Here is a 15,039-nt window from a genome sequence, read left to right as displayed (position 1 = left end):
CTAATGCCATAACTCAAATGCATCGATTCTTCTATGGTTTTCCTTATTCATTGTACAACTTTCACGTGCATATGAGTTGATTGAAAACACCATGGCTTGGGTCAGATGTAGCATAGTCTTCAAAGTGACGTCTTTGCTCTTGAACACTTTAAAGAGGTCCTATGCAGCAGATTTTCCTGGTGCAATATGTCATTTGATTTCTTGACTGCTACTTCCATTAGTATTGATTGTGGATCCAAGCAAAATGAAATCTTTGATAACTTCAAACTATTCTTCATTTTTCTTGATATTATTATTGGTCCAGTTCTGAGGATTTTCATTTTCTTTGCCCTGAGGTGCAATCCATACTGAAGGCTGTGGTCTTTGGTCTTCATCAGTAAGTATTTCAAATCCTCTTCACTTAAACAGCAAGCAAAGTTGTGTCATCTGCATACTGCAGGTTGTTAATGAGTCTTCCTCCAGTCCTTATGCCATTTCTTCATATAATCCACCTTTTTGGATTATCTGCACAACAGCGTATAGATTAAATAGTATAGTGAAAGAATACTACTCTGGTTCACCCCTTTCCTGATTTTAAACCATTCAGTATCCCCTTTTTCTGTTCTAATGACTGCCTCTTGGTCTATGTCCAGGTTCCTTATGAATTATGTATTTTGGAATTCCTATTCTTCACAATGTTATCCACAGTTTGTTATCCATAGTTTTTACAGTACAGTAGATATTTAATAATAACTAAAATGTATATTATCTAAAACCTTTATAATTCTACAGAGATAGCACCTTAAATCATATACTTTGAAGAGGATTTGGAATGAGTTGTAGGCAGCTTCCATGTATCTTTTGAACTAAGATACTTCTTCCAAAATAGGGAGCAAGAATTTCCAGAATGAGAGTGCTCCAGACCAATTTTATTGCTTTTTTTTTTGGTTGTTGTTGTTAAGTACCGTGGAGTCGGTTCCAACTCACAGTGACCCTGCACAGGGTTTCCGAGGCTGTAAATCTTTACGGGAGCAGAAAGCCTCATCTTTCTCCCATGGAATAATTTTTCTGAGAGTAGAATTGCTTGATATAAATATACCTAATCCTTACTTAAGGAGCTCTGGTAGTGTAGTGGTTATGAATTGGGCTGCGAACCTCAGGGTCAGAAGTTTGAAACTACCAGCTGTTCCGTGGGAGAAAGATGAGGCGTTCTGCTCCTGTAAAGAGTTACAGGCTCGGAAACCCTGTACAGGGTCACTATGAGTCGTAACTGACTCCACGGCACATAACAACAGCAACAAAACAATCCTTACTTGGGAGTTGTGGTGTGGTGCAGTGGGTTAATGTGCCAAACTGCAAAGCCATTTGAACTGCAAGGTTGGTGGCTCAAGCTCACCAGCTGCTCCTTGGAAACCCTATACTGGGTCACTATGTGTCAGAATCGACTCAATGGCACTTAACAATCCTTACTTAGTAGTCCTGGGGTGATGCTGTAGGATAAGCACTTGACTGCAAGGTTGGTTTGAACCACAAGGTCAGTGGTTCTAACTCACCAGCCTCTCCTTAGATATCCTATGCAGGGTTACTATGGTCAGAACCAACTTGACAGCAGTTAACAACAGCATTCTTTACTTATCAACTATGTGACAAGTTCAATGTAATCCAACTATCCAGCTGTATTGCATATTAATGATTATGTCTGGAAGTAACAAATGTTGAGGTTCTAGACAAAAGGAACAGTGACTGTGACGGTTAAGATGATGTGTCGACTTGACTGGACCATGGATCTCATGGTTTGACAATTATGTAATGATATAATTTGACATTTAAGTTTTGAAGTAATTTGGCAGTTATATAACAATGAATTTATTCTCTCATTTTCACATAAAGGAAATTTTTGTGTAACAGCTTCGTCTTTGGAACCTAACCATGTTGTATGTGAGGAGTTGGAGTAGCTAGTAGTGTTTATGACAAAAACTGAGTCCTAGTGTGGTGCTGCTGTAGGATAAGCACTGGACTGCTAATTGCCAGATCAGCAGTTCAAACCCACCAGCCATTCCTTGGAAACCCTATGCAGGGTCACTATGAGTCAGAACTGACTCAACGGCACTTAACAACCACAGCAACAATGACTAAAAGTGATTGTGTAATTCTAGAAGTTTTATCATTGTGATTATGCATATCTTATCTTAGGGATGTTAATATAGATATTTTAGGAATATGATTATAGGGCTATCTTAAAAATGTTGACGCTACTGCTGGTCCATTGTTTTAAAAATGTTTAAAATAACAAAAAAGGATTTCTAAATAGAATAAACTTTGAAAAATGTTAGGTACCTAAACATGAGGACTTGTAGTAACAAAAGTAACTTAAGTTTCTTCATGGCCAAGTAATCATCAAAAGAATAGAAAAAACCCCCACAAAACTTGAACAGAATGTTGTAGGGATTTGGTGGATGTCTAGAAAAGGGTAATTTTTTAAAATATTAAGTACATAAAAGTTAAATACAGCAGAAGTCCATGTATCACTTTGAATTGTCCATAACAGTCTTTTAGTCCATCTTCTCTTAATTTATCATGATACTCCTTTTTTATTATGTTTATTTTGACGTACAATTTATATGTATTTACTGCGAACCTTAAGGTCAGCGGTTCGAAACTACCAGCCGCTCTGCGGGAGAAAGATGAGGCTTTCTACTCCCGTAAGGATTTACACCCTCGGAAACCCTGTACAGGGTCGCTATGGGTCGGAACCGACTCGACGGCACTTAACAACAACAACAACTTGGTGAAGAATAATGTTAATACTAGCCAGCCATAAATATTTAGAAAACTTCTTAGAGTGCTTCTATTATCTTGTGAGAAATAAGACTTATACGCATATGTATTTTTTTAATTGTATTATTGGGGAGGGTTTACTAGAGAGTCTTCCTTCTGTCTTTTTAAACAACTCAATCAAAGGTATGCTCATAATGTTCCTTTTGCCAGAATGTGAGCACATAGCATTACTTTTAGAAGAATGCATTTGTTTGTGCATTGATTATCATCAAACAGCTTATTCAGATTAGGGAACACAATAAGGTTGGAGGTAGTAATAGACTTTATACTCAGGGGAAACTAAAAACCTGTTGTCCTGAATTGGGCTGGTAGCCTTTTGTTGGCATAACAAATCTTTCTGAACAAGTTTCAGTGATGCTGCCTCTTTAATGACAGAAAGTCACCCTTTGTCTCCTATCTTACCTTTGTCAACCTCCACCTGAAGACTTAGACATTTCTTTCTTTGTATCCTGATGTCATGGATGATGACAGGAAAGAAAGAATTAAATATTTTATTTATATATAATATACAATATTCTGTAGTATAAGTATATATGTCTCACTCAATGTGTATATCTATGTAAAATGCTAGTAGAATAAGCTGTCTTTTTCCAAACAGAAAACACCATTTGTCTTACATTTTTAAAAATGAACATTAAGGATTAATGTAAGAGAGGGTCCTGACCTTGACAGTTTTGAGGATTGGATTCCTAACTGTCTAGCTTACTAGGAGTCATAACACTACAAAAGTAGGACATTAGCTATCAAACAAGTCTTGTAGGGAAAAGACAGGGTGCTTAGTGGCTGTTCTCCTCATAAAGTATCAGACCATGCCATACTTAGGAAAACTTAAATTGTATGAAAATGAACTATAGACTTAACTATTACAGAGACTGCAGAGAATAAGTAAAATATGTAGATGCATTTGTGTATCACTCTGAGTCTTTGCCTTATACTCGGGTTTTATTCACACAGCTTGTGTTAATTCTCTTTTTCTTCAATTTGGGCAATTTGCTTCAAGTTTGACATCAATTCTCTACTAGTCTATAGCATACTATGGTTATACCAATGCACTTTCTTTTCTAAAGAGGAGAAATAGAATTAACAACACTTACGACAGAGGAGAACATTGCTTTTATACCTCTTATAAATAGGGATTGGAGTCCTGGTGTGGCACCATAGAATAAGCACTTTACCTCAAGGTCAGTTTGAACCACAAGGTCAGCAGTTCAAGCTCCTAGGAAAATCTCTACCGGGGCGCTATGCCTTGAAACTGACTCAACAGCACTTACTTACCAACAATAACAAGAATAAAGAGGGATTGGATTTTATCAGAGCAGGTTTGAGAATGCCGTGAGTGAAAATACAAATAAAGAAAATATAGAACTAGAAGTTACACATTTCAGGCCTTCTAGTTGTATCCACCACTAGCTGTGTGATCTTAAACAAGTAACCTTACCCTCTCTGGGCCTTACCTATAAATGTCCCAGAGACATATTGCACATGATGTGTCACCTGATTTCCCTTTTCTGGTAGCAGCAATTTGTAGGAATTTGAGAGGAAGCCTTCAGTTTTAACTGGCCCAAGCTGGGTCAGAGAATGAACTCAGGAGCATTTTACATGGAGGACAGTGCCACCTATTGGAAAACGTAGACTATGATAGGCAAAAAATGCTGTGATTCATTTTTGCTGAAACCAAAACAATAATACAGCAGTATGACTCTCAGACGAATTTCAAAAGCTCACTTTGTACTACATTTATTGAAAAGTTTCAATTTATGACAACTGTATTGTAAATGCATGTATGAAGGGGCTTCAAAAAGTTTGTGGAAGCAGTCTAGTGCTTATCCTACGGTACCAGGTAATAGATTTGGATAATGTTGTTGTTGTTATAGGTGCCATCAAATTGGTACTGACTCATAGCAAACCTATGCACAACAGAATGAAACACTGCCTGGTCCTGGGCCAACCTCACAATTGTTGCCACGCTTGAGCCCATTGATGCTGCCACTTTGACAATCCATCTTGCTGGGGGTCTTCCTCTTTTTCTCTTACCCTCCACCTTACCATATCACCCATAAAATGAGGCATGAAAATAGAGATCACCAGAGGACTTAGGATGATTTAGTGATGCCACCAAGTATGAAGTAAAAGCAGAAGATTCTGTATCCTAATTTCAAACCCTATGTCCCAACCTGAATTTTGACATTTAGCCTGGCACCCTCAGGCAAACATGTAACTGAAGAGATACTGAATTAAGAGGAGATTCTAATCACGACTACTTCTATGTGACTAATCTCTAACATCAGGGTCTTCATTTATAAAGTAGGATAGCTCTTTGGGGGGGTTATAGGCTCAAATAAGATACTAGACGTGAAAACATTGCTTCATAAAGGATGTGGAAAGAAAGCTCATAGGACTGTCTTTATTTCAAAGAAAAAATGTTTTAAAATCCTGGTTGTCCAGGAAATCACTCACTTACGAGAGAAAAAAAATCTGTAAGTAATAGTCATGCAAAGCAGATTCTAAGTAATATTTTACAAAATGCAAAGTGATATGGTAGTAGGAGAGGAAGAGACTAATTCTCATTTGAATGAGAAGGGGTGATTAAATTAAGCCAGTCCTTTTTGATTTGCCTTGGGTTTCATGGGCACTCTCTGTGTGTTTGAATGCTCACATGTGCTTGTGTGTGTGTGTGTGTGTACCTCTGTAGCAGACAGAAAGACAAGCAGTCTTCCTTTGGAAATCCCAGTGTTCAACCTGTAGCCAACTGCTATGAGGTACATCAGCTCAGAATAATCTTCCCACAACCAAAATAGTTGTCTTTGACAGAAGCAATTTACATCCAGGTGGATGATTCTTTACCAACCCTGTTCAAGAGATGATCTCACGCTCTGTTGGTACAACTGGTGATTAATTGCTTACAGGACTTGTTTGATAGTTAATGTTGTACTTTTTAGTGTGTGGGCTTCATTATAAAAGAGCTAGACAGTCAGGAATCACATCCTCAAAATCTTCAAGGTCAGGACTGTCTCTTCCGTGCTTTAAATGCTGTACACTGAGGCTTCAATTAAATATGTTAAGCATTCAAACTGGTCTGACACTGGTTTTGAAAATGAGCTTAACCCACTGACATCAAGTCTGCCCTGACTCATAGTGACCCTGTAAAATAGAGTAGAGCTGTCCCATAGGACTTCCAAGGCTATAAATCTTTGTGGGAAGAGAATGCCTCATTTTTCTCCTGCAGAACAGCCAGTGGATTTGAATCTTTTGCTTAGCAGCCCAATGCTTAACCTATTGTGCCATTAGCCCTACAGATATCTACAGCTTCTTATATATCACTTCTGGGTAAGGCTTGAGACAAAACATGGCTACTAGTCAACTTTATCAATTTAAAAAACAAAACAAAACCAAGCTTTAACACCCAGATGGCTTTCCCCCCCCTTAGTCTCTCTAAAGTAAATGAATCTCCCTTTAACATCTGTGCCCTCTCATGTTTCAGGTAGTGCAGAGTTCTCCATTATATGCTGCTGAGTTCTATGTGTTTGAGTTCATTAATGTTGAAGCAGAGTTGCCTAGAGATAAATAATTACTGATTCGTATATAGCCCTCATTTGACAACTTTGACCTCACCATGTGCCAGACACTACTTAAGGCCCTGGGACTAAAAAGTAAATAAAATGTGGTCCTGTAGGAAAGAAGTTCTCATTAGGTATAAATGGAACTCAGTATCTTGAGGCTTCTTACAAATGGAATTGGGTCTCTACGAAATATCTGTTGAAGACCTAACTGCTGTACCTGTAAATATGGCCCTGTTTGAAAACAGTGGTTTTGTTTTGTTATGTTACAACATAACACTATAGGGTTATAATCCTAATCACTTCTATGTGATGATTTACAAAAGGACCAGACTAGGCAGAACGATTTGGACATTTAGCCTCTAAAACTGTGAGAAAATAAATTTTTCTTTTTTCAGTTATCCCCTGGTAGTATTTTTTGTTACGGATAACTTAGTAAGGCAAGGTTACTCTGGCTCTTAAAATCAAGATAAATTGTCCTGAACCTTGACGACTCCCTGTCGAAAGTTAAATTCCTTTTGTTACATTTTTACAAATTCCCAGGAGTTTTTATACTTTATATCTTACCACCTCTGAAGTCTTATTGTGAAATTTCCTTTATTACCTTGATTGAAGTCCTTACAAAGGTACCAGGACTTTAGTAGAGGGTTGTGAATTACCAGGGAGATGTGAGTCAGCATATCATATGAAAAATTATTCCAGTTTGCATTTCAGTCTTCCTGTTTGGTCATTTCAGCAACTTGCCCTCTTTACAATACTGCCCCTTTTAACTTACTCCACTTATTGTCTCTTGTGTTTCTTACCCCTTTCTTCTTCAAACTCTGAAGTGTTTCTCCTTGCCATTCATAATTGATTCCATTGTATCTACACTTAAAGGAGCACTGGTCGCATAGTGGGTTATGAGTTAGGCTGTTAACTGAAAGGTCAGCAGTTCAAATCTACCAGCTGCTCCATGGGAGAAAGAGGTAGCTTTCTACTCCCATAGAGACTTACAGCTTCGAAAATTCTATACAGGGTCATTATGAGTCGGAACCAACTCGATAGCACATTAACTACCACTACCATCCAAACTTAAGCCCAGATCCATCTTTGTATGTCTCAAATCCTTCAAAGTCAGCGGTGAACTAGGGCGTTTGCAGAGCCACTGAGATTGGATCTCTCATTCACTCTAACATGCTCCATCCACCCTGGTTGAAGAGAGTTGTTAAGTGATGAGAGCTCCATCAGAGGGTTATACCAGAGTCCAGGTGTGGTGCTGTGGGTTAATATGCCAGACTGCAAAGCCATTTAAACTGCAAGGTCAGCGGTTCAAGCTCACCAGCTGCTCCTTAGAAACCCTGTACAGGATCGCTGTGGGTCAGAACAGACTCGACGGCACTTAACAACAACAACTTAGAGACATAAGCAAGGAATGACTGAATCTCCTTGAGATAATTCAGAAAAGCTCACAAAGGAGATAAATTAAAATTTTCCTTTTAGTCATTATTCATTATAATAATATATAGTGTATAAGATAAGAATGCAATTGTATTCTTTAAAGACAGAATCTCTAAATATCTGAAATTTAGCATTCTTTCCTCATCTAATTTTTTGTTACATTTGCATTTTTCAGTTTTCTAAAATAACATCATCATAGTAAAAGAACTACTCAGAATTGTAAGGTTGTCTATTTACAGTTTTGTTTGGAATCAAACATTAATTTCCCCTCTCTGACCACAATCAATCCCAGTAGAATAGTCACACAGGGGAACTGAACCCCTTATCAGCAGATACTTGAACTGCTGTAAGGGAGTATGAATTGTGAAACTTGAACTGCAAGTAAGGGAGTATGAATTGTGAAACTTCTTTCAGCAGAGAGACCTCCAGGAATTCAGATGTTTTGCTTCTGGTCTTCTAATTAAGGGGTTGTGGTTGTTTTTAAGTGCCCTCCAATCCTTGTCAACTCATAGTGGGTGTGTGTGGGTTTTTTGAGGAGCAGCTAGTGGGTTTGAACTGCCGAACCTATTCCTTATCCCACACTGCCTAAGGGATTAAACATTGCGAATGTCCTTTAAGGATAATGGTAGTACTGCTGGTGAACAGGAAGTAAAATAAATAAAGAGTTGGTGATGTCAACACAGACTAACACATTAAAGAAAAAGGGGGGGTGGAAACTGCCATCAGGTAGATTCCAACTCATCACAAACCCATGTAGAGCCACAGGTACTGCTGATATTAAAAGAAAAATGCAAACAAATTTTGTGAGATTTTGTTCAGCCTTCCACCTCCATTATCATTCTGATTTCCTGCCTTTTTGTTTTTCCCTAAAACATTCCAGTAAGCTCCTGCCTCAGGCCTTTGTATTTATTAATGCTGCCTAGAATGTTCTTTCCCCAGGTAGTACCATCTCCTTCCAGTCTCCAATTCTTATGCCATCTTTTAGTTAAGACATTATCTAACCTATTTCCTTATCTTTTTTTTTTCCATCATAGCACTTATCACTATCAGTAGCCTCTATATTTACCACTTTATTTTCTTCTCTCTAGATAAGTGGCTATCAAATTATAGTGTGCATCACAATCAGCTGGAGGGCTATATATATAACAAAACAACAACAACAACAACAAAAAAAAAAAACAGATTGCTGAGCTTCAGCCCCAGACTTTCTGATTTGCTGGTCTGCAGAGGCTTGAGGATCTGTATTTCTAACAAGTTCCCAGGAGTTGCTGATGCTGCTGGTCAGTGGATCGCAACTTGAGATCCAATGTGCTTGAACTACTGATGTCACTCATCACATACAGTTATTTAACTTGAATTTAAATTAAATTAAAGATTCAGTCCAGCAGTCCATTGTTGTTGTTGCTAAATGCCCTTGAGTTGGTTCCAACTCACACTGAGTCTATATAGGGTTTCCAAGGAGCAGCTGGTGAGTTTGAACTGCTGACATTTTGGTTCAAACTGACCTTACGATCCGTGCCATTAGCTCAGTGTATTTCAAGTATTCAATAGCCACATCACTTGTAATAAGTGGATATTATATTAGCACGGACTCTTGGTGTGGTAGTGTAGAATCAGCACTGGATTGAGAACCACAAGGACAGCAGTTCAAACCCATCAGCTGCTCCTGGAAACCCTATACAAGGTCCCTGTGAGTCAGAACTGACTTGACAGCACTTAACAACAAAACATTATATTAGCACACATAAGGAACATTAAATCATTGCAGGAAATTCTGTTGAACAGTACCATTCCAGAAAAATAGCTAAATAGAAACAGATTTGGTTTCTGTTTTTCTCCACACTGTAATATCCTCACGTTTATATATTTGATCCATGTAGAGTTACTTTAGTATAAAAATTAAGGTAGATTTTGGGGGCAAGATGGCAGAGTTGGCAGACACATTGAGCAGATAGATCTTCTACAACAAAGACATGTGAGGCCCAGTAAAACTGATACAGATGGTGGTCCTGGAACCCTTAGCATCAGAGGATAGGACAGCGAGGTGGATTATGTGCTGACTAGAAGAAGAACTGAACAGGAGAAGCTAGAGCAAAGAAAACCAGGTGGACTGTTAGCTGGCATGGAGCAGACTGGATAGAGTGGTCTGTAGGCACAGAATGGGGTTGGAAGTTGGTGGCAAAGAGGGAGGGGTTTCCCTTGTTACTCCTTCCCTCACCGTCCAGGTAGCTGGGGGTGTGGTCGGTCCAGTGGCCAGTGGCAATCCCTCCTTGTCAGTCAGTGCTTTGCCTGAGGTCAGGTGCCAGGAGTGCCACCCTGCTTTTGAAGGCTCATGAATTCACTCCACAAATAGTGAACAAAGAATTGTGTCACTCTTCCAGTCTCTATCCCATCCACCAGGAGACAGGTGGTGAGTGCCTGAGAACACACTAACATCAAATCATCAATTAAATATAAATATAATGACAACTCAGTGTCTCAGAGAAAACAAGTTCAGCTTACATGAAGAAACAAGGCAGTACTTCAAAGCAGTAACCAAAATTTAGAAAATATCATACCAGAAATAATGTAACTACTGGATAAGGAATTTAAAAGAATGATATTTTGGTACCCACAGTGGATTGAGAGAAAGATAGAAGAAAGCCAGAGTAATACAGAAAAATACTTTCAAGAACAAACTGACAAAGTAAATGAGAAACTGGAAATCATCCAAAAACAGCAATTAGAAAGCTAGAATATTAAGCTAACACTAAAGAAATACATTAAAAGGGCAGACGTAGAATTGAATCAATAGAAGACTGAATTCCTGAGTTTAAAGACAAATCTCTAAGTATTCATCTGCTCGAGGAATGCTCGGGAGCACAGTGGCTCCATACACTAAACACTGGCCTGCAAACCACGAAGTCCTTGGTTTGAGCCTATTAGTTACTCTGTAGGAGAAAGATGAGGCTTTCTACTCCTGAGCAGATTTAAAGCCTCAGAAACGCTATATAGCATCTCTATGAGTCAGAATCAACTCAACAGCACTTAACAACAACAAAGGAACACTCAGAAAAAAGAATTCAAGAATTCAAATAAAAGTTTAAGATTTATATAAATATTATCAGGAGGAATAACTTATATGCGATTATAACTTTAGAACAGGAAAGGACTGAAAGGATAGCATGTCCAAAATATGTGAGACAGTGTTTCACCATGCTGATTTCTAAGGAACATCTGGCTCTATTTCTGCCAAGACAGATTTGCTTGTTTTTCTAGCAGTCATGGTACTTTCAATATTTTATACCATCACCATAATTCAAATGCATCAATTCTTCTCTGGTCTTCCTAATTCATTGTCCATCTTTCACACCCATATGAGGCAATGGCGGGTACTAAGGCATGGGCCAGGCATACTGTAGTTGCTTACTTAAAAGACATCTTTGTTTAACAATTTAAAGAGGTCAAACTTTAAAAAGGCTTTTTGCAGCATATTGGCCTAATACAATATGTTGTTTGATTTCTTGATTGCTACTTCTATGAGCATTGATTGTGGATACAAGTAAAATTAAATCCTTGGCCATTTTAATCTTTTCTCCATCTATCATGATGTTATTTGTTGGTCTACTTGTGAGTATTTTTGTTTTCTTTACATTAAGTTGTAATCCATACTGAAGGTTGTATTATTCTTTGATTTTTATCAGCAAGTGCTTCAAGTCTTCTATACTTTTTCAGCAAGCAAGGTTGTGTCAGTCGTCTGCATGTTGCAAGTTGTTAATGAGTCTCCCTCCGTTCCTGATGCCATGCTCTTCTTCATGTAATCCAGCTTCTCGGATTGTTTGTTCAACATACAAAGTATAGAGAAGGGATTTTTAAACCACACAGTATGCCCTTGCTCTGTTTGAAAAAAAACTGACTCTTGGTCTGTATACGGGTTCCATGTGATCACAGTTCTATGCTCTGGGGTTCCTGTTCTTCCTGATGACATCCATAGTTTGTTGTGATCTAATGCCTTTGCATCATCAAAGAAACACAGGTAATCTCTGTTTTCAGTCAAGGTCCATCTGTCAGAAATTATATCCTTTGTCCTAACTCTCTTCTGAATCCAGCTTGAATTTCTGGCAGCTCCCTGTCAGTGTAGCGCTGCAACCATTTTTTATGTACCCTCAGCCAAATTTTACTTTGATGCAATAGTAATGATATTGTTCAATAAATTCTGCATTCTGTTAGGTTACCTTTCTTTGGAATACAAATATGGATTCCTTACAGTTGGTTGGCCAGCTAAGTGTCTTCCAGATTTCTTGGCATAAGCTGTTGAGTGCTGCCAGTGCTGCATGTTTGCTGAAACGTTTCATTTTGTGTTCAGTGAATTTCTGGAGGCTGGTTTTTGCTAATGCCTTCGGTGCCGTGTAGACTTCTTCCTTCAGTGCAATAAGTTCTTGATTGTGTACTAACTCCTCAAGTGGTTGAACATCAACTAATTCTTTTTGGTATTGTATATAGTGTCACTATGAGTCACTATGGCATGTAACAACAAGATTTTGGGTCTACTGTGATCCGCAGGTTGTAATTTGCCAGCCCTTCATCTAATCCATGTAATCCCTTCATCTAATCCATGTAATCCAGTGTTGAGTCTAGGAGATCTCACACCGAAAATCAAACCCACTGTTTTTGAGCTGATTTTGATTTATGGCAACTCTACTTGACAGATTAGAACTACCCCATAGGGTTTACTAGGCTGGAAATCTTTACAGAAGCAGACTGCCACATAGTGGATAGTGGGTTTGAGCTCCCAACTTTCATGAGTTGTGGAATACATTAACCACTGCACCACTAGGGCAAGATTGTTATACCACTTGTACTGTATAGAGGAAATGTTGAATAAATACAGTTTGAATGAATTAAAAAATGTGTACCGCTTTCATCAGGAGATTTTGAGTTTCTTCAAATAGTACTTTCTGAAGCCAAGTGGGGATTTTTTGTTGTTGTTATTTCCTATACTTCATATTAAAGAGAATTTTCATGTAACTTACTCATAAGCTAAAGACCACCAGTGTTTCAGATAATATTGTGAAGGAATGCCTTCTTAGTGAGTTGACAGCTCTTTAATATGGAAGTGACTTCTACACCTTCTCGTGAAATTTATAACATGAAGGCTATTTGGAAGATAGGAAAAAATATAGTCAACTGTTGAGCCAACGTTAGATCCTGAGCTTCCTTGAATACTACCCAGTGTGTTTTTAGCTACTTTACTTTCATATGCTTCAGTATCTTATAGTTAGATTTTTAAGCTACCTTTATGTTTTATGAACATTCATGATTGTCATTACTCTTACTTTACAGTAAACCTATGATGGACTTGCTGATATTCCTCTGTGCACAATATCACTTAAATCCATCAAGTTATACAATTGATCTGCTGTCAGCTGAAAAGAATCTTATTAAATTTAAGCCAAACACACCAATAGGAATGTTGGAAGTAGAAAAGGTCATTTTAAAGCCAAAAGTTTTGGATAAGAAAAAACCTACACCTATAATACCAGAGGTAAGAATTTCACTGTAGATTTCTATATTTTACAGCTAAAATATTAAGTTGATTATTCATCATCTGCATTTCATTATAATGAATTGAAAATTGAATTTCCTGGTTAAATTTTATATGAACAGTCTGGTTTATTAGACCTCCTTCTGTAGGATGTAGCTCCTGTATAGGGTATCCAAGGAGTGGCTGGTGGGTTTGAACTGCCTGTTGTGGTTGACAGTACAATGCTTATCGTACAGCATCACACCAAAACTCCTTAGATGACCCTACAGTAATCTATATAACTGTCTCAGGATGTGACAATTATAAATGACTATATTCTAAACAATTCTTTTTTAAAAAAGGATTTAACAAAAGGTTTTAGAATTTCTAAATGAAAATTACTATTTTTATTATTATTATTTTGAATTGGGCTGCTAACCTCAGGGCCAGCAGTTCGAAACTACCAGCTGTTCCGCTTAAGAGAGGAGAAAGATGAGACTTTCTGCTCCCTTAAAGATTTATAGCCTCGGAAACCATGTACAAGGTCATTATGAGTCGGAACCGACTCCACGGCACATAACACAACATACTTGGTAAACTGTGATTATAGCCAGACTTTGAACCAGTTCTTCACAGTTCAGTCATGGCTAACAAAATGAAACTAGGATGGGCCAGAAATTTTAAAATATGGGTGCCTAGAACAATAACTGGAATGGAAAAATGATACAGTCTCCCATATTAAGCTCCTAAGAAGGCTTACTACTGAGTATCCCATTCCAAAGCTTTGACCCAAATATAGTTTCAAATACGTAGATTCAAGTTGATTACATATATTCATTATTCTATTTTCTTCACATTGTAAATTTTTTACAAAAATGTTTTTTATTTATTTATTTTAATCACTCTCTTAGAAAACAAGAGTAGCATGAATATTGTGTAACAATCAAATCTCTTTGCTGGCAGAGTTGGCAGCAGTAGTGCACTGCTCTCAAAGATGGCAACCAAATACACTGCTTTGAATGTGTGTCACTCTCCAAAGTTTTAGCAGTAATCTGATCTCCCTTGTTGTTGGTGTTGTTATTGTTAAGTGGCATGGAGTCAGTTCCAACTCAGAGACCCTGCATACGGTTTCCAAGGAGCAGCTGGTGGGTTTAAACTGTTGACTTTGTGGTTTGCAGTCCAATGTTGATCCTACATTGCCACACCAGGGGTTGTTATTGTTAAATGCTGTTGAGTTGGTTCCGACCCATAGCGACCCTATATAGGGTTTCGGAGGAGCCGTTGGTGAGCTTGAACTGCCGATCTTACAGTTCAAGTGGCTTTGCAGTCTGGCGCATTAACCCACAGTGACACATACCAGGTAGGCCTTTAAAAAGGCTTATTACTGAGTATTCCATTCCAAGACTTTGACTCAAATATCATTCCATGTACTCAGATTCAACTTGAGTACATCTATTCATTTTTATATTTTCTTTATATTGTAAATTTTTGCAAAGAGGTTGACAGGTTTTTTTGTGGTTTTTTTTTTTTTTTTTTAAACTATATTAAAACTTAATGTGCTACTAAGTAAGGAGCTCTGGTAGTGTAGAAGGAGTTCTGGTAGCATAGTGGTTACGAATTTGGCTGCAGACCTCAAGGTCAGCAGTTCGAAACTACCAGTTGTTCCACAGGAGAAAGATGAGGCTTGCTGCTCCCATAAAGATTTATAGCCTTGGAAACCCTGTA

At 38.0% G+C, this 15,039-nt stretch overlaps 1 protein-coding gene across 1 annotated transcript in view; it reads left to right on the top strand.

The window, feature by feature from the left end:
• COBLL1 (cordon-bleu WH2 repeat protein-like 1) overlaps nt 1-15,039 on the top strand; it is an 80,249-nt gene that overhangs the window by 11,418 nt on the left and 53,792 nt on the right. The window contains exon 3 of the mRNA XM_006867031.1: nt 13,134-13,335. Coding sequence (XP_006867093.1) covers nt 13,134-13,335 — 202 coding nt within the window. The remainder of the gene's footprint in view (nt 1-13,133; nt 13,336-15,039) is intronic.

The sequence above is a fragment of the Chrysochloris asiatica genome, unplaced genomic scaffold (genome assembly GCF_000296735.1).
Source record: "Chrysochloris asiatica unplaced genomic scaffold, ChrAsi1.0 scaffold00099, whole genome shotgun sequence".
NCBI classification, from domain to species: domain Eukaryota; kingdom Metazoa; phylum Chordata; class Mammalia; order Afrosoricida; family Chrysochloridae; genus Chrysochloris; species Chrysochloris asiatica.
The sequence above is the reverse complement of the archived record's forward strand: the minus strand, read 5'-3'. Positions and strand labels throughout refer to the sequence as shown.